The sequence below is a fragment of the Miscanthus floridulus genome, chromosome 1 (assembly GCF_019320115.1).
Source record: "Miscanthus floridulus cultivar M001 chromosome 1, ASM1932011v1, whole genome shotgun sequence".
Taxonomy (NCBI): Eukaryota; Viridiplantae; Streptophyta; class Magnoliopsida; order Poales; family Poaceae; genus Miscanthus; species Miscanthus floridulus.
Window position 1 is genome coordinate 20,332,861 of NC_089580.1, and position 19,181 is coordinate 20,352,041.

Genomic DNA, 19,181 nt, shown 5'->3' on the forward strand with positions numbered 1-19,181 from the left:
AGAGGTCGGTAGCTTTGGCGAGAGCGAGACTCTTTGTCTCATAGGCATAGGTGATGGAGAGGTTGGCTCGCAGGGCCAAGACTCCAGCAGGCGAAGGCATCTTTAGCACCAGATAGGCATAGTGTGGCATGACCATGAACTTGGCCCGAGCTGGCCAACCAAGTATGGCGTGGTAGGCGGTGTCGAAGTCTGCGACGTAGAAGTTGATGTGTTCGACGTGGTAGTTGCTTACCGTGTCAAACTGTACTAGTAGGGTAATCTCTCCAAGCAGTTTGGAGGCCCTACTAGATACCACACCCCAAAAGGAGGAGTCAGAAGGTGTCAGATCTGACAAACCGAGGCCTAGCTCTTTTAGGGCTCCGGCAAAGAGGAGATTTAGAGCGCTCCCACCGTCGACGAGCACTTTTCTGAAGAGCACCTTCTGTATGGTTGCATCGAGTACGAGGGGAAAATGCCTTGTGTAGGGAATATCCACCCACTGGTCGGCCCTGCTGAAGGTGATGGGGACCTCAGACCATGGGCGATAGTTGGGGTTGGCGGTGGCGTCTTCTGTAGTGACGGAGAGCACCCACCGTGCGGCGAGCTTCCATTCTCTTCTGCTCTCAGTGGAGGCGAGGCCCCCGAAGATGGTGGCGACCACCTTGTCGTGGTCCTGAAAGGCATTGTTGTTGCCCCCAGGTGGTCGATGACCTCCAACTCCATCGTTGGCATCGTCGTCTAGCTTCTTGTCCTAGAACTCCTTAGCCAAACCAAGGCAGTTCTTCATCTTGTGTTTGGCGTTCTTGTGAAGAGGGCACGGGCCGTCGAGGATCTTTTGGTACTGTTCGTCATAGTTGTGCTTGGCGCGAGGTTGACTGACAGCGGCGACGATGTGGTCTGGCCGGTGGCGGCGATTTTGGCCAGGCCTGGGTCCTTTTGTTCGATCACGACCACTGTCGTGATGGTAGCTACGGTCATCGGGGCGGCGGTCGCTGTGGCATCGATCGTCGGGGCGGTCGTCGGGGAGGCGAGGTAGGCGATGAGTGCCCACATCCTTGTTGAAGCGCACCTCAGCTTCCTCGGCATCGGCGTACTGATTGGCCGTAGTGATCATCTCGCCAATGTCGGTAGGTGGCTTGCGGTTGAATTTGGAGCGAAGCTCGTGATGGTGGAGTCCTCAGATGAAGGCGGTGATGACCTTAGCTTCCGTGATGTTGGGACTATAATTCCTCATCTCATAGAAATGTCAGATGTAGCTACGAAAGAGCTCGGACGGCTTCTGGTTGATGCGGTTGAGATCATGCTTGGTGCTGGGTTGAGTACACGTGGCCATATAGTTGTCGGTGAAGACTTTCTTCAGCTCTTCCCAGGATCCGATGGAGTCCGGCGCAAGGCTGGTAAACCAGCTCATGGCGGGTGGCGTGAGCATGACGGGGAGATAATTTGCCATGACTCCGGCAGTGCGGACAGTAGTGGCGTAAGCCTGCAGCCACTATGTTGGGTTCATCCTTCCTTTGTAGGAAACGACCCCAGTGATCTTAAAACCACGGGGCCACCGAAGTGTTCGGAGCACCCTTGTGAAAGCTAGAGGCCCCTTAGGGTTGTCGACACCATCGTCTGTAGCATTGCCGTCAACAATAGGCTCAAGGGCTGAGTCTGGGTTGCCATACTCCTACTCATACTCCTGGCGGCGACGTACTTCGTCTTCATGGCGACCGAAATGATGTTGCTCGATACGCCATCGCGCATCCCAGAGGTTGCTGAGGTGCACTCGAGCGTCATGTTTGACCTCCTGGTCGTGTTGGCGATGGTGTTCGGCGCGGTGGCCCCTGGCTCCCCCTGGAGAGGTAGCGACTGGTCAGTGAAACAGCTTTGACTGGGGCAGCGATTAGATCTCGGCACAGCTGATTGGCGAATCATGCTTGTAGAGCACGAAGGTCTTTGATCCTCGCGAATCTCATTAACCTAACAGTGTGCCGCTTTAAGCATGGCGGCGACCTTGGCGAGCTCAGGCGTCTATGGGAGGCGAGCGAGCTCATTGGCGACCACTGCCAGGTTGGTGCTTGGAGTTTTGAAGACGTCGTGGCCGTCAACATGGAGAAATTCTTCGTCAAGGTCACGGTGGAGCAGGAGCGGTCTTCCCTGTGAATTGAGCCAATTATTCCGAGAAGCCTCAGCCCTCGCAATGGCTGCCTTGTTTTCTCGGCGCTACGCGCGATTGACGTTCTGGTTCTCCCGAGCAACGTGCTCCTCCTCGGTTTTGCCATTCCATGGAGGGCTATCGACGCTGATGTTGAAGATCACACCACCCCGGAAGGGTGGGAGAAGGAGTTGCTCAGAGAAGGTTTCGGTGAGACTCTCCATAGAGCCCTAAGACTCGGAGCTCGGATTTTCCTCTGGGACGGTCTGGAGGGGCACTCCGGGGCATCGGCCTAAGTGTAGCATGTTGATAGCTGGCGGAGGCTGGTCGGCGAGTAGATGGGTGCATTCCACCTGGTCGGCGAATTTGCCCCTCAGGGCGTCTTGGCAAGTGGCAGCGACGTTGGTGAGCCCGAAGGGCAAAGCCACAACTCTTGGAATTTTACGGGTAGCCTCTGATAGATTTAGATCGGAGGGTGGTCGGCGTTGAACCAAAGTGTCCAGAGCCAATTCGGCGATGGAGAGATAATCGGCGAGCTTCAGTCTGACCCAATCGATGGATTTGATCAGATCATCGTTGTTGATCTGCCTCCTCTGGTAGCGAGGAAGCGAGCGGCGAGTTGTTGATGAAGGTGACCTCAGAGGCGGTTCCGAGATCGGATCTGTAGTCATAGGTGTGGGGATGGTCGGAGCAGAATCGATCTGCACTGGCTCAAGGAGCTCTCCGACTCCATCGGCATTGATGATCCACGAGATCGATCTGACCATGAAGATCTGGCTGGGTTGCGGGAGGGACGAAGAGCCTACAGACAAAGCCATCTTGTTCGATAAGGAAACAGCATGCACACCCCTACCTGTCACGCCAACTATCGATAGAATATCGTTGGCAGTCCTCCGAGGGGTATCCCATGAAGGTAGATTGATCGGCAGAGGAGCGTGAGATCAAGAACAAGAAGGCAACAGAGACACACGAGTTAGACAGGTTCAGGCCGTCAGTATGACGTAATACCCTACTCCTGTGATCTGTTGGTTTGTATTAGCTATCGTATGATATTGCGTGTGTTTGGAGGGGATCCCTGCCTGCCTTATATAGTCCGAGGAGCAGGGTTACAAGTTGGTTAGATCTGAGAGATAACCGGAAAGTAATAACTGATTCTAAAAATCTTGGGATCATACATATCCTAACAGATCTCGTAGTATCTTTAGGATATCTTCTAGATGTCTTGCAGAAGACGCCGACCAGGATCATGCCCTGCAAGGCTTCGTCTTGTGGGCTGGGCCGCCCCTAAGGGCGCAGCCCATGTGGTCTATCGTGGGTATCCAGGGTCATACCCCCCATAGGTCCGATCATGACGAAATGGAACCACCATCCTATCGGGGCACGCCACGGGCTACAAAAAAGACCAAGGCCCTCAAAGTCCTCCCGTCCAAAAAAACCTCCAAAGCAGTATTCTACTCCTTCATAGGCTTAGGGGCTACTGTCGAGTATCGATATTAGGGATACCCAAAGCAAGGAAGTTAGCACCCACGCTGACTTCCCCGGATAGAGCAAGACATATTAACACGTCTCGCCTGACCCCGAGGCCGTGGGGGTCTGAAAGGTCCTGATGGCTAGAGGGGGTGAATAGCCTATTAAAAATTTCTACAACAACACTTAACAAACCGGTTAGACAATTATGAGGCAAAGCAAATGTTGTGCTAGCCTACTAAAAAGCAAACCAACAAGAGTAACAAATGAATCCCACAGCGAAACACGAACATCAAGTGTCTCTAGATGCAAACACTCAAGCAATGCACTTGGATTCACTCTCAATCTCACAAAGATGTTGAATCTAAGATGGAGATGAGTGGGAGGGCTTTGGCTAAGCTCACAAGGTTGCTATGACAACACAAATGGCTAAGAGAGCGAGCTTGAGCCGGTCATGGGGCTTAAATAGAAGCCCCCATGAAATAGAGCCATTGTACCCCTTCATTGGGCACTGCTCAAGGTTACCGGACGCTCCAGTCAGATCGACCGGACGTAGAACCCCAACGTCCAGTCGCCCGATGCTTGCCACGTGTCATCGGCTTCAAACGCTGATCGCCAGATCTCAATGGCCATCAGTACATTTAAGTAGTGACTAGACACGCTACTCAAAGTGATCGGACGCACTGCTCAAATTGACCGGACGTAGGACCCTAGCGTCCGATCGTTTCCAGTAAGCTTCTAGAGGTATAATTTCATGACCGGATGCGTCCGATCACCCCTGACCGGACTCACCTAATATCCGGTCACACTCTGTCTCCTCTGTGCGCTGCCACATTAGTAGGACCGGATGCACCCTGCCAGCGTTCGGTCACGAAGTGACCCAGCGTCTGGTCGAAGACCCATGGAAGCAACTTCATCGCTTCCACTGAACAGACGCGCCGGTCCAGTTGAGACCAGCGTCCGGTGCACTCTATGAAACCCTGTCTTTTTTGTACAGGGCACCGGTGGCACCATCGGACTGTCCGCACTGGGCGCACACTCTGCCGGTGAAGTTTCTTACCCTTACTCAAATTTGCCAAGCACCAAGTGTATCACATTGTGCACATGTGTTAGCATATTTTCACAAATGTTTTCAAGGGTGTTGGCACTCTACTAGATCCTAAATGCATATGCAATGAGTTAGAGCATCTAGTGGTACTTTGATAACCGCATTTCGATACGAGTTTCACCCCTCTTAATAGTACGACTATCGAACCTAAATGTGATCACATTCGCTAAGTGTCTTGATCACCGAAATAAAATGACTCCTATCATTTATACCTTTGCCTTGAGCCTTTTGTTTCTCTTTCTTCTTTTCTAAGTCCAAACACTTGATCATCACCATGGCATGATCTTCATTTGCTTCATCACTTGGAATATGCTGCATATCTCATAATCACTTTGATAAACTAGGTTAGCACTTAGGGTTTCATTAATTCACAAAAATCAAACTAGAGCTTTTAGGGTCTCGTCCAAGGCCGCGGGCTCTATCTTGCCCGACCCCGAGGCTACGGGGGTCTCGCCCAAGGCCGCGGGCTCCGTCTCGCCCGACCCTAAGTCCGCGGGCTCCGTCTCGCCCGACCCCCAAGGGTCGCGGGCTCCGTCTCGCCCGACGGGGACCCATATCGCCGCCAACCACTCTAGGTCCAGGCGTATGAGCTTGGGTCAAAACTCTAACACCAGGGAAGAGACGGACATGACTTGATGTAACCCGAGGCCATGACGGCCATACCTGAGGATTCACATCAAGAATAGCATCGGACGTACCGGTGTTGTTCTGTCTAACCCTCGTACGAACGTTGACAGACGCGTCAGTTCACCACGACGTCCGTCGGGCTGGGATGGAACGCCATGACCGACAGATGACGCCTGCGCATGACACCAGTGACGGACAGAGCCGCGACGTGGAGCCGTCCCTATTGACATCTATAGGATCGGTGGGACCTTATGTAGGAGAAGAATGACTCGATGATCCTGAAAGCCTTCCTCTCTCTCCTTCTTCTTATTTTTCTCCGTTGTAACCCACGTTTTCTTTTGGCCTATAAAAGAAAAAGCAGGGCGCCCCACAAAGAGGATCAAGGCAGATCCGCACAAGACTGGACCACTAGATAAAACACAAAAGAGCACGATACGAGCACATGGCTGAGCAGTGATCGAGCTCTCAGCACCCGTTCATTTCTTTCACCAAAGACTTGAGATCATTTCCCTCTCTCGCCTGTTTGTAACCCCTACTGCAAACCAAGTGTCGGTAACACGAACAGCAGCAAACTAAACGTAGGGACGTTCTGCCCGAACTAGTATAAACACATATGTCCTCTGAGCACACCATCCGAGACAGACGCGTAAATACAAATTTACTCGTCGGTGGTCCGAAAACACCGACAAACAGCTTCTAATTGAAAAAAGGGGAATTTTGCTGCAGGACATCGCTAAAAAGCCTAATATGCTGACGGACACCGCCAAGAGCGAAATTTGCCCAGTACCATTACAAAATCGCGTCCATTTGCTGAAACACACCGCACAGAATATTTTATTCATTTATCAGATTTGCGGAGAGAGAAGGTGGGGAAAATGACTCTTCTGCCCTCGTCTTCAACCTTGGGCTGCCCACGGCTTCAAACCTGGGCTCCTTGGCCTGGAACTTCTGCTTGGCATACACGTCCATGTAGTCGCCGAACACGTACTTCGGGTACGCCTCCCCGCCACTGGCCACCGCCACCGGCGAGATGGTGGCCTCGTTGGCCGGGTTGTAGAAGGAGGCGATGGAGCGGCGGTTGCCGTCGCGCATGGGCAGCACGCGGTGCCACACGCTGCGGTAGCGGCCGTTACTGAGCACCTCGATCTGGTCGCCGGTGTTGACGACGATGGCGCCCGCGAGCGGCTGCACGTCGGTCCACTGGCCGTCCTTGAGCACCTCCAGGCCGCTGACCCTGTCGTCCTGGAACAGCAGGATGACGCCGCCGACGTCGGTGTGCGCGCGCAGGCCCGTGATGAGGTCTGGGCGCGGGCACGGCGGGTAGTGGCTGACCTTGGTGCCGAAGAAGGGCTCGTGCCGGCCGTCGCCGGAGAAGGCAACCTTGATGCTGCCCCTGCCGAGGCCGAGGTTCTCGTCCATGGCCTCCATGACGCGCTCGGCGAGCTTCCGTAGCTCGGCGCGGTACTCGCGCATGGTCTCCTTGAACGCCGGCGGGTCGGACGGCCACTGGCAACCATCGTGGATGTAGAAGATGTCCTCCCAGTCCAGGTCGTCCACGGGCGCCACCTCCTCGCCACGCCGCTCCGTGTCGACGAGCGCCTCCAGCGTGCGCCCAAGGTTGAAGACGAGGGCAGAAGAGTCATTTTCCCACCTTCTCTCTCCGCAAATCTGATAAATGAATAAAATATTCGGTGCGGTGTGTTTCAGCAAATGGACGCGATTTTGTAATTGTACTGGACAAATTTCGCTCTTGGCGGTGTCCGTCAGCATATTAGGCTTTTTAGCGATGTCCTGCAACAAAATTCCCCTTAAAAAAATGGAATGTGAAAGCTTGAAGCTACATTAACAGAGCAAGGAATGTGAAAGCTTGAAGCTACATTAACAGAGCAATCATCTATCAATCATCTATCGTCATTCTCGCTTATACGTCGTACTTTTTCAGCCAACAAATAATATTTTTTTTACAACAAATCAGTCAACAGTATTTTTAGCCATGTCTTGTCAGCCAAACGAACCCGGCATGTATCAACAGCAGGAAGCCATGCGAATAACAGTGCTAAAATCATAGATTATTATGCTGCTCAGATTATTAAACTCGAGGGTACATAGGCAAATAGTAGGCTTTCTAAAGGCAAGGATCCAGCTGAGGAAGACATTACAAAGCATAGCAGAAGAACCTAGCTTCTATACAAACGGGGCAAAGGGTGGGAGGCACATCACCAAAACCACCAAAATCTCTGCTTCACTGCCCAGCCGCTGCAGCATACTCAACGAGCAACCTCAGCCTCCGGCTTAAGACATCAAGCTCATCCATCCTCTGCGCTCTCCACCGCTTGGCAAGCTCACTTTCCTCAGCTCTCCCGTCCACATTGACACCATTGATAATCCCGTTACTCTTTGCGTCCCTCAGGTATTCCTCAAACACATCTAGGACAGCATTTGCCATTCGATGCTCATTGCTGCACGGCACCACCATTTTACACTCCACATTTATCTCATTGCCAATTCCATTGTTCCCATTCGGGAGAGTAACCACGGCCTCAGGCTGCTCCTGCACAATAACACCAAATCTGCTATCTGCTACCAGAGCAGCACCTTCATGATCACCGAGGTGCCCGCTTTCTTGCTCAAGGTAAAACATATCCTCTCCATTGGAACCATCCGGAAACAAGACGGGAGCAGAGGAGCCAATCCCATTGTAGTCATGGGAGTTACTATCCCCAGACGCATCTGGGGGAGGGAGCGGCGTGCCACGCGGGTTGGCGCGGCGGCGCTTGTTCCCGGACGTTCCGGCGCTGGCCGCGAAGGGCGACGTGGCGGCGTTGGCGGGGTCCCACAGCCTGGAGCAGAGGTGAAGCACGTCGCGGTCGTGCGGCGCGAGGCGAGCCGGGTCTAGCCCCCCCGCGACGCGCGCGGACATGCTGTGGAACTTGTTCTTGAGGCGGCGGAGCTTCTCGGAGAGCTGGGCGCGGGTGTAGGGCTGGGGCATGGACTCGGAGAAGCGGTCGTAGAAGACGTTGAGGTCGCGCGGGAAGACGAGGCCCTGCGCGCCGCAGCCGAGGAGGCCCTGCAGGAAGCGGAGCTCGTCGGACTCGGACCAGATGCGCTGGAACTTGAAGGGCGGCTGCTGCTGGTCGGATCCACCACCGCCGCCGCCGGGCGCGGGCGCGCGAAGCGGGTCGGAGGAGGCCGGGGAGGAGGAGGATGGGGGCGAGGACGACGGCCGCGGGGAGCGGCGCTTGATGGGGAGCTTGCGCGCGGCGGAGGCCGAGGGCGGGGTCGGGTCGGCTGGTGCGGTCGGGTTAGGGTTGGGCGGGACGGGGACCGGGACCGTGAGGGCCTGTTGGTCCGAGGCCATGGCGCTGGCTGGCGCGCACGGATCGAGCGAGCGAGCGGGCGGGGCGAGGTGCGACGAGAACGAGACGGGACGGGAGGGAAGTGGCGTGGTGGATTGGGTCGCGCACGGCGCGGCGCGGCCGGACGGACGGACGGGGGGAGGTGGTGGGATGGAGACGACTAGGGCGAGACGGGACGGGATAGGGGCGGAGGCCGGAGGGCGACCGATTTGGGGTTTGGGGTGGATTGGTTGGTTCGCCCGGAATCCGTGGGTTCTGTCGCCTTCTGGGTCTGGCCGTGGCCGGTGGGGGATGCCGTGCCGCCGTGCGTGCTCGAGTGGGTTTGCGGGCCGGTGGCTCGCTGACGCGCGGACCTGGGTGTCGTTTGGTGCGGCGCGGGGAGCGTTGCGCTTCTTTGCGAGCGACGTGTATGATCCGCGCGTACAGGTACAGTACAGCGGTAGATCTGGTAACTGACTGGAACGCCTGATTTTTTTTCTATTCCTGTATTTTTTTTCCACAAAATGAACTAATTTCGATAAAACTCCAATGTTCCAAACAGGTCGTGAATCTGTTTAGACCGTGTTTGGTTTGGCTGAAAAGCGCTTCTACCGATAAAAGTCGAACGCTAATTAAATCGGTAGAACATGAACCTATTTTTTAGTATAATTTTTCGTACACTATTTTACTTTTGGTTTTCAGCTTTTTTCAATTAGTTTGAAAAGAGAGTTTATAATTGCTCCAAGGAAAATAAAGGGAGAGAGTGGATTTTATAGTTGTTTTAAGAGTTAAATGCACTAAAGATTTATTAACTTGTGATGATGTTTCAGTTAGGTCCATCAACTTTTAAAGTGACTTTTTGGATCATAAACTTTAAGGAAAAAGTCTACTTAACCCCCCACCTTTTATACATGGTCTACTTCAACCCCAACTATGAAACCATCTGGTTTACCCCCTGAACTTTCTAAAACCGTCTATTTTACCCCCCGGGCGGTTTTTGACAGCGGGTTGCTACAGTAGCTGTGGGTCTGCTACAGGCACGGTGGGTTTGCTACAGTGCCGTTGGTTTTGAATTTTCTTTTTTTTATTTATTTTCGGTGAATTTTTGAAAAAATCATAGTAAATCATAGAAAAATCATAAAATGAAAAATCTAATTTTATTGGACTCCACATGAGTAGATCTACATAGTGAATATATAATACGGTATGCTTTAGTATAAATTTTTTTGTAGCTTTAGATTAATTGAAAAATCTAATTTTATCTGTAATTAATTAGAATTTATCTATAACTAAGTTATACATAGTCCAATGAGTACGAAATTTTTACTATAGTTCAAGCATACAATAATTAGCGTACCATAAAAATTTCACCACAATTGAACCATAGAAACTGCAGCTATGAATTATTCCAATTAATTACAGACAAAATTAGATTTTTCAATTAATCTAATGCTACAGTAAAAATTTTGTACTAAAGCATACCGTATTATATATTCACTATGTAGATCTACTCATGTGGAGTCCAACAAAATTAGATTTTTTATTTTATGATTTTTCTATGATTTACTGTGATTTTTCAAAGATTCACCAAAAATAAAAAAAAGAAAAATTCAAACCCACCATTACTGTAGCAACCAGTTTGTTACTGTAGCAAAACTGCTGTCAAAAACCGCCCGGGGGGTAAAATAGACGGTTTTGAAAAATTTAGGGGGTAAAACAGACGGTTTCATAGTTGGGGGTGAAGTAGACCATGTATGAAAGGTGGGGGGTTAAGTAGACTTTTTCCTAAACTTTAATGTTGTATCACTTAGATCCATATCCCTCCACATAGGCTTCTCGTGCTGACGTGGCTTGCTGACTTGTCGTTCTGAAGCAACTGTTGACCGTTCATTTCGTCAAACACTCTGTGAGCACGCAAGCAGGTGCCGCTGTCGTTGCCGCGACCACACGGGCGTGCGAGCGGATGGCTGCCCCCGTCCACGGACTCCTCCCCGTGGCACCTGCGCTCCAGCGACGCGGACAAGGCGACGGCCTCGGCCATGGGCGTGCGGTCACCGTAGCTCCGGTGCGCTAGGACCATGAGCACTCCTGGCCCCCGGGCTCGTCGGCCTAGTTGAGCACGTCAACGAGGGACGGCACCGCGTCGGGGCGCGGCTCACCGCGTGTCGGCCCTTGGGGCAGGCTGCCATGAGGTTGCAGAGCACGGCGAGCGTGCGGTCCGTCACGGGGGCGGCATCCCCCACGGCAGCCACCAGCGCCGGCGCGAGCCCGGCCGGCAACCACCAGCTGTGGGCGTGAGAGCAGGTGAGTGAGGGGATGTGGAGAAGATGCTGGACGAAGTCAACGCGTCGGTGGAGGTGTCGCGGTGGCAGCGCCACTCCATCTACCGCGTGCCGACGTGCATCAAGGACCTGAACCGCAAGGCGTACAAGCCGCGGGTGGTGTCCCTAGGCCCCTTCCACCACGGCCGCGATGGGGAGCTCCTGTCCATGGAGGAGCACAAGCGACGCGCGCTGTGGCACCTACTCCGGCGCGCCAAGTGGCCGCTGGAGGAGTTCACGACCGCCGTGGAGGACGTCGTGGAGCAGCTGGAGAGCGCGTACCTGGACCTCGGTGACGAGTGGCGCGGCGCCGACGGGAGGGAGCGGTTCCTGGAGATGATGATCGTCGACGGCTGTTTGAATCATGCTGTTGTGCATATGGATGGTGTCACGAACACATCAGAGCGTCGACATGATCAACAGGATGGTGCTGAGGTTCATGTCCGGGTCCCCATCATCCCGGCTGCCGCCGGGCAGCACTCTAGGGCTCCACTCGCTCGACGTGCGCCGCCGGAGCATGCTCTATGGCCCGAAGCAGCCGCCACAGGTACTGTCACGGGATATCGCGCCGGATACGACGGACATCATCCGGTAGGCGGTGGAGCTGTACGAGGCCGGGATCCAGTTCAGGAAGACCAACTCGGACAGCCTCCACAACATCTGGTTCCGCGGCGGCGTGGTGAGCATGCCGGCGGTGTCGGTGGACGACTCCACCGAGTACATGTTCCTCAACCTGATGGCGTTCGAGCGGCTGCACGTCGGCGCCGGCAACGACGTGACCGCGTACGTCTTCTTCATGGACAACATCATCGACTCCGCCAAGGACGTGGCGCTGCTCAGCACCAGTGGCATCATCCAAAACGCCATCGGCAGCGACAAGGCGGTGGCGCAGCTGTTCAACGGCATCTCCAAGGACGTCGTGCTCGAGCCGCAGAGCTTGTTGGATGTTGTGCAGCGGGAGGTGAACGCCTACTGCGGGAAGCCGTGGAACTTGTGGCGCGCCAACCTGGTCATGAACGGTGAGCGAGGGGAGAAGAACAGGGAGTCAGGAAGGGGCACGCGGGCCACCACCGGTTGCCGGCGTGCGCAGGATCTGCCGGCCGCGAGCGCCACCACCGGCAGGCCGCGGGCACGGGCTCTGCTGCCACCGCAACACCTCCACCGACGCGTCGACTTCGTCCAGCGTTTTCTCCACGTCCCCTCGCTCACCTGCTCTTGCGCCCACAGCTGGTGGCTGCCGACCGGGCTCGCGCCGACGCTGGTGGCTGCCGTGGGGGACGCCGCCCCCGTGACGGACCGCGCGCTCGCCGTGCTATGCAACCTCGTGGCAGCCTGCCCCAAGGGCCGCCGCGCGGTGAGTCGTGCCCCCGACGCGGTGCTGTCCCTCGTTGACGTGCTCAACTGGGCCGACGAGCCTGGGTGCCGGAGTGCTCATGGTCCTGGCGCATCGGAGCTACGGTGACCACGCGGCCATGGCTGAGGCCCTAGCCTCGTCCGCGCCGCATGAGCGCAGGTGCCGCGGGGAGGAGTCCGTGGACGGCGGCAGTCGGCCGCTCGCACACCCGTGTGGCCGCGGCAACGGCAGCGGCACCTGCTTGCGTGCTCACAGAGTGTTTGACGAAATGAACGGTCAACAGTTGCTTCAGAACGACAAGTCAGCAGGCCACGTCAACACGAGAAGCCTATGTGGAGGGATATGGATCTAAGTGATACAACATTAAAGTTTATGGACCCAAAAAGTCACTTTGAAAGTTGATGGACCTAATAGATCTCTGGTGCATTTAACTTTTGTTTTAATAAAATAGCTTACAACTTTTTTCATAACTCATGAGTCACAACTGCCTTTTCACAGCTCATGACCGAACCAGACGGACCATTAGTTTTTTTGTTGTTGTTGTGTCTTGCTTCACCTTGCCGAGCAAGAAGTCACATTTGGATTCTAGACAAACTTGCATGAGGCAATCTACTCACCCGCGTTGGCAAGGCTGGTCTTGCTTGATTAATCGAGGTGAGCAAGTTAGGCAAACATACCCAACTACTCCCTCCTTTAGAAATTATAAGTTATTTTTAGTTTTTTAGATACATAAATTTTGTTATGCGTCTAGATATATTATATCTAGATATTTAACAAAATCAACGTATTTAGAAAAGTCAAAATGACAAAACCACTATTGATTTGCTAGTTGGTTCCACCCTTATCAGCTAATCTAGTCGGCTTATCGATAAAGGGATAAGGCTCCCATTAGACTCAGTATTTTTAGATACTATTATTTTATAAAATACATTGGTTTTAGAATCACAAAATATTTGCATGCACTTTATATTTGCAAATCATAGTTCTGCTTGGAGTTTAAAAGAGGTATTGGTGTTCTTGCCATTTATCTGATACCTAATCGTGGATTCACCCATATTTTGACAACTTTGTCAAGGAGTTGGAAGTCGGAAGCGAGCGTCGTCCCCTCTTTGGCCAGGCCTTCCGGTCGGAGACTGGATCGCTCTTTCGGCCCGTCGTTAGGTATCTGGGCTGGCCCAGGAGTTGCGTGTCGTTCGTAACGCCGTCTGCCGGGTCGAGCTTTTGCTGGAAAGCGGGCTCATTAGGGACCCTGGGTTTATGAACCCGACAATAATCATCTACATCTAAATAGGTTTGTATTTACCTTATAGAAGTTTGGTTGATACAATCAATTACTAGAATTGTACTCTTCCGTTTAAAATTATACGGCGTGTTCGGATGGTTCACTGCACAGTGAATTTCGCATGGTTTCGGATGATTCAATAGTGTTCTGTGAGAGAGAATAAACTGAAACCAGCTGAAAGTAGTACAGCCGAACACCCCGGTAAGTTGTTTTGATTTTTCTACATATTTTGTATTTACTATATATATACCGAGATATATTCTATGATTAAATATATAATAAAAATATATACCTAAAAAATCAAAATATTTTATAATCTAGAATAGAGGGGGTACTTTTTTATGGACGAGGCAGTATCTTTCACACTGTTTTTTCGTTGATTGACATTGACAAAGAGGGTTAGTAACGATCAGTAAGCCAGAGTCTCAAAACCTCTTAAACCCTAATCCTCTCCACCCACTCCCCTACATGTTCGCTTGATCTTCACGGCCGCCGCTACTCGTCCGCCATGGCTGCCTCCTCCTCCAGGCTCCTAAAGCTCACTCTGAGCTCCTATTTCCTCCGCTCCTGCCGCCTCGCTTCCAGCTACCTACTCCCCACCGCCTCCCGCTGCCACCCGGGCCCGCTCCACTCCCTCCGCTTCTGCTCCGCGGTCCCCGCGGTTGTCGATGTCGCCGCCGACCCTGCCGAGGCGGCTGTATCCGCCGGCCACCCGTGGCCGGAGTGGGGCGACTTCCTCGATAAGCTGCGGGCCAAGGGGTACTTCGAGCAAGGCGTGCCCTCCTCCAGCGTGAGTTCTGGCGAGGGAGCCGCCGGAGATGGGGATGCGGCGGTTGCAGCTGCATCTGAGAACGCAGCAGCGTCTGCTTCCGGTAACACGGTGGTGTCTGTGGCGGATAGCGCGGTGGCCTCGGTAGACATTTATCCTTTTTGGGACGAGAACAGGGTGAAGAATGCGTGCCTCAAATTTGCGCGCGACCGCTTCGATCTCCTCAGGTGCCGGAATCAAATTTCTCGGTCTCGTACTTTATGAAATCATTAGAATACACGGATCTCGTAATTCAGTTTTTCGTATGCTGCACAAATAATCATGCCGCTGATTTAGTGATAGCAAAATTCCGGATGCAGCCGCAAATTGTTAATTGGGCCTTTTGGTGTGCTCATGAAATAGGATCCAAATAGTGATAGCCAATAATTCTCCACTTGCATGCCTTCCATTATATCAACGCTTCCTGCATTTTTTACTCAGTCGACTGAAGAATATCTACTAAATGTCTGCCGTACGTATGAGGATATTTAGTAGTCTTGAATTATGCCCCCACCCCACCCCTCTTCATAACTACCAACTTCTGATTGACATGGAATTAAAAGTTACGCATATAAACTTGTAACGTTATTTAAAATATCAACATTTGGGTCATGGTTGTCTTCAGTGCTTATGTCATGAACTGGGTTTTCACACCCATGACCTGGCAGCAAGCGTTGTATATCTTCTGGCTAAACTGGATTTTTATTTGAGTGCTTCACTGCTGCAGCTCGCTTCCCAAGCAGGATATTCAAGCTATTGTCATGTCTGGATGTCCTAATAAAAATCGGAAGCCCATCAATTCTGCAAAAAGGTTGAGAGAGTTTGTGATGGTCAAAGAAGAAGATGTAAGGTTAATTGTCATTTCTAAATATATAATATTAATAGCTTTCCGACTTCAGTTTTAAATTTAACTACACAATAACAATATCATTGTATTGTGCCCAAATACCAGGCATGCAGCATTTGCAATTTTAAGGCATCTTGTGATAAAGCTTATATCACTCCAAAGGACAAGGCTGAAGTTAAGACTGTTGATGTTGTTCGCATACTGCTAAGTTACGCAATGGATAAAAACCTTTCAGGAGAAAACTCAGTTATCGAAAGCGTGCAAGAATCTGCAAAAAAGCTTCTCTCACGGCTTATTGAACTTAGCGACACAGCAATCGATGAATCTCTTCCGAAACCTTCATTTCAAGCTTCTAGGAAGTCTCAGGGCTCAGATGGGAAGGGGAGAGAAACAACTGCAGTTGAAATGAAGAAGGGTGACTGGTTGTGCACTAAGTAAGTTCTTTATGTTATGCAAGTTGAATCTTATGACACATTCATGGGAGGGAAGGAATGGGGGTTTATTTTTGTAATGTTGTTTATGATTTATCTCGACCTATAGAAAGTAAAAGCTAGAGACCATGGACACGAGTTATTTCTGCATGGATTTAAATACGCTGTTGAGCTGTTATTGTACACTATGTGTTTGCAACAGTTAGAAGATCATGGCATTTTCCTTCACCACAACATTCTTCAGAAGGCCATCTTTATATCCATCATTTCTTACGTTGGTCATTGACTACTAATTCCCATCGGGATTCCTCCAAGATGCATTAAAAAGTATTAGTTTCATCTTCCATGGAAGTGGTTGACTGGTTTATATGCTTATTCATTACTTCATCACTTGCAATGCTTTGGATTGTTGATACCCATAACTCCATAAGGAAGTGTTGACCTTTTTAATGGCTGTTTCCAATCCAATCAAGATTGATTCTAAAGCTCTGCAGGACACCCAGTTTTTTGAGCATTCTCATCGAACTTTTTTGTTGGTTCCTATATGCATTCCTCTTGGTTTCGAAAAAAAAAGGAGAGCATACCTTTTGTGTCGGATTTTGCACAGCTGAAATGCACACTATCATATTGACACATTGGACTTTTTCATTAATGACATAAGCTGTTTCCATGTCATCTTATATAATTTCAATCCTGAAGCATTCTATCATAGCATTCTTAGATATTTTGCTGAACAGCACTTTCACCAATTTATATTTTCTTGTAAGGTAACAGTATATGTGTAGAGGTTTGAACCAAGTTTTGGAAGTTTCATCCATGCTGGAAGTATGTGTGCTAACCATGTCTAGTATTGAGAGAATTTCGACCTCCTTATGTCCATAGATGATGCAAAAATCTTAGAAGGTGAAGTATATAACCAAAACTGTTTCAAGTTAACTTAAAATCCATGTGCGATATCTTGATGTGTAAACCCTCATTGTACATGATGACAATATCTTCAAAACCAATCTTTATGATACTTTTTTGTGTGATCATTCTACATACTTTTTCTTAATACTATCATACCATTAGAAGGGCAGGCCTGGTGCAGTGGTGAGAGTTGTCTCACTGAGTCACCAGGTCATGGGTTCGAAGCAGCCTTGCCTCGGTTTTTCACCTCCCCAGACCCCACTCATGTGGGAGCCTCCGGCACTGGGTCTGCCCTTTTTTTTATCATACCATTAGTTCACATCAGTACAAATGGTTGTGCCATTTTGTGGGCTATTGTCATGTTCACTTCATTGTTTTTCTTTTCATTTGTTCGTTCTATATTCTTTGGAACAATTGTTGATAGCATTATGTTCTTAAACTCCCCTCATCTTTGGCAGCTGTAACTTCTTAAATTTTGCTCGTAATCGTCACTGTAAGGAATGCAAAGCAGATGGACCAAAGAAAATCGAAGCAGCCATGGCTGAAATGAAAATGGGCGATTGGATCTGCACACAGTAACTTTCACCTTACATTATACCTTTTTTCTTCCATTTCTTTCCAGCACCGTTTGATTTGCATCACCCTGTCTGTGCCTCCTAGGTGTCAGTTTATGAACTTCTCTCACAACAAGATTTGTTTTAAATGTGAAGAACCTCGCCCGAAGAGGCAACTCAATCCTGGAGAGTGGGAGTGCTCCTCGTATGTGGCAATTTAATCTTCTCTGTCACTTTCTCCACTTTTCGCATGCTAATCAGACGTTGCCTCCCTTTACAGATGTGACTTTGTTAACTTCCGACGCAACATTTTCTGCAAGAAGTGCAATCGGGACCGCCCTGAGGATGATACCCAGGATAGTCAGCTGGGATTGAGAAAAACGAGAGGGGCTGACAAGAGTAGAAGATTTGACTATATTGATCAGAAGAGTGATGATGACAATGTCTCTCCCTATGAAGGGTTCCACAAGCGTGGGGCAAGCATGAGGTTGAAACCGGACCAGAGAAGAACCATTGCCAAGAGCAGAGGCTTCGACGATCTGGAGGATGGTCTCGTTACTGCCAAGCGTAGAAGCACGAAGGAAGATGAGGATGACGAAGTCTTACCGTACGAAGGTGTGCGCAAGCATGTTGTGAGCAGAAGGGCGGGCCTGGTGCAAGTGGTAGAGTCTTACCGCCTATGACCGGAAGTCCCGGGTTCGAGTCGCGGTCTCCTCGCATTGCACAGGCGAGGGTAAGGCTTGCCACTGGCACCCTTCTCCAGACCCCGCACAGAGCGGGAGCTCTCTGCACTGGGTACGCCCTTCTTGGTTTCAAATTTCCAGACGTTTTGGTTTTTACATTGTTTTTACTATGTATCTAAACACAATGCATATCTAAGTGCATAACAAAAACTATGTATCTAGAAATGTCTTGCAATTTAGAATCGAAGGAGTACATTTTTTACCAAAGAAAAAATAGAACTCAGATGGTTAGAGCAAATAGGATCATGTGTTTGTTTTTCTGGCAAAACAGATGAAGACAGGTATCACTTTCTTTGAACACTGGTGCAGAAGAAAAGAACATTCGTGGTACAATCCTTCACAGCAAAACCAAGAATGAACTTTATTCGACAAGGGAATAAAACTAGGAACAGGAATGTATGATCCATATTCTTCAAGCCCCCTTGGACTACTCCAGAGTTCAGCCTAGAGTCACTCGAAGCTTGAGAACTCAGAGCATCTCCCTGACGACCAGGTTGATGCCGAACAATGCCGTGCAGATAATCAGCCCAACCCCCGCTAGAATGCTCAGCCTCCTGCAGTGTGCACCACCAACGTTATGGCTTTATGGACAACCATAGCAATGCAATCTCACGGGTCACGGCGAGCTTTTGCTAAGAAGAAGACGCACCCAATCTTCATCCGGTTAGCCGGGACACCAGTGGCGTATCCAGTGAAGTAGAACAACCTCGCGACCGTGTAGAGGGCCCCGAGCCCGGCGGCGACGACCGGGTGCTGCAGGCAGTGGTGAGGGGGCTGAGGGGGGCCTGGCACCCCCAAACCTTCCCATAACTCCCATAATATACCCCGTAAATTAGGTGTTTAATTATGTAATTAGCTAGTTAATGATACTATTAGTACTATACTTTTTTTTGTTCTTACTTCATATTAATATCTAATAGTATTTTAGATAAATAAAAATTATGTCTTTCTAATATTTTCTCCATATCTTTTTGTTTTCGTTATTGCTTATCAAACATTAATTTATCTCCGTACCACACATTCTAATTAGCTAGTTAATTGAAATCAGTACTTTTTCTTGTTTAATCCTTCAAAATTGATCTTCAATTGGCATTAGCGAGTTTGGTCAATATTTAAAATTTAAATGCTACACAGTGGTATGATGTTTCCGTTTAATCGTCTACCGTTTAAGTGACCATTTTGTCCGAAGCTAAACGACAAGTGACCGATTGTTTGCCATTTAACATTTAGGCTAGTGCAAATTAGTTTTGGCCCTGTTTAACTACTTGTTATTACC

At 50.3% G+C, this 19,181-nt stretch overlaps 3 protein-coding genes and 1 pseudogene across 4 annotated transcripts; 2 read left to right on the forward strand and 2 right to left on the reverse strand.

Annotated features, from left to right (window-relative positions):
• Positions 1–6,127: 6,127 nt before the first annotated feature.
• Positions 6,128–8,919, reverse strand: LOC136475171 (1-aminocyclopropane-1-carboxylate oxidase-like). Its single transcript, XM_066472728.1, has 2 exons — positions 8,903–8,919; positions 6,128–6,933 (listed from the first exon to the last, which is right to left on the reverse strand). Coding segments are annotated over exons 1-2 (780 nt in total). The 5' UTR covers positions 8,905–8,919; the 3' UTR covers positions 6,128–6,155.
• On the reverse strand, positions 7,389–8,868 carry LOC136475163 (probable transcription factor At4g00390). Its single transcript, XM_066472722.1, has one exon. It carries the CDS (start codon positions 8,677–8,679, stop codon positions 7,564–7,566), a length of 1,116 nt encoding a protein of 371 aa, XP_066328819.1. The 5' UTR covers positions 8,680–8,868; the 3' UTR covers positions 7,389–7,563.
• Positions 8,920–10,843: 1,924 nt separating the features above from the next.
• Positions 10,844–12,439, forward strand: LOC136452969 (UPF0481 protein At3g47200-like; annotated as a pseudogene).
• A 1,612-nt stretch (positions 12,440–14,051) lies between these two features.
• On the forward strand, positions 14,052–18,700 carry LOC136475182 (uncharacterized). Of its 2 annotated transcripts, XR_010763118.1 has the most exons (7): positions 14,052–14,609; positions 15,149–15,266; positions 15,374–15,702; positions 17,067–17,183; positions 17,269–17,367; positions 17,443–17,957; positions 18,177–18,700. XR_010763118.1 is itself a non-coding variant. In XM_066472735.1 (6 exons), exons 1-6 carry the CDS (start codon positions 14,122–14,124, stop codon positions 17,843–17,845), a joined length of 1,554 nt encoding a protein of 517 aa, XP_066328832.1. In that variant the 5' UTR covers positions 14,052–14,121; the 3' UTR covers positions 17,846–18,126. The 2 variants fall into 2 exon arrangements, 1 of the variants encoding a protein (XP_066328832.1); XM_066472735.1 differs by lacking the exon at positions 18,177–18,700 and having other exon boundaries at positions 17,443–18,126.
• The last annotated feature ends 481 nt before the right edge of the window (positions 18,701–19,181 follow it).

What these genes read in the sequence shown, in the direction of transcription:
- LOC136475182 (XM_066472735.1), top strand. Translation starts at nt 14,122, where the DNA reads ATGGCTGCCTCCTCCTCCAGGCTCCTAAAGCTCACTCTGAGCTCCTAT. An exon ending in TGATGGTCAAAGAAGAAGAT is followed by an intron (nt 15,267 to 15,373) that starts GTAAGGTTAATT and finishes CCCAAATACCAG; the next exon opens with GCATGCAGCATTTGCAATTT. An exon ending in GGAGAGTGGGAGTGCTCCTC is followed by an intron (nt 17,368 to 17,442) that starts GTATGTGGCAAT and finishes CTCCCTTTACAG; the next exon opens with ATGTGACTTTGTTAACTTCC.
- LOC136475163 (XM_066472722.1), bottom strand. Translation starts at nt 8,679, where the DNA reads ATGGCCTCGGACCAACAGGCCCTCACGGTCCCGGTCCCCGTCCCGCCC.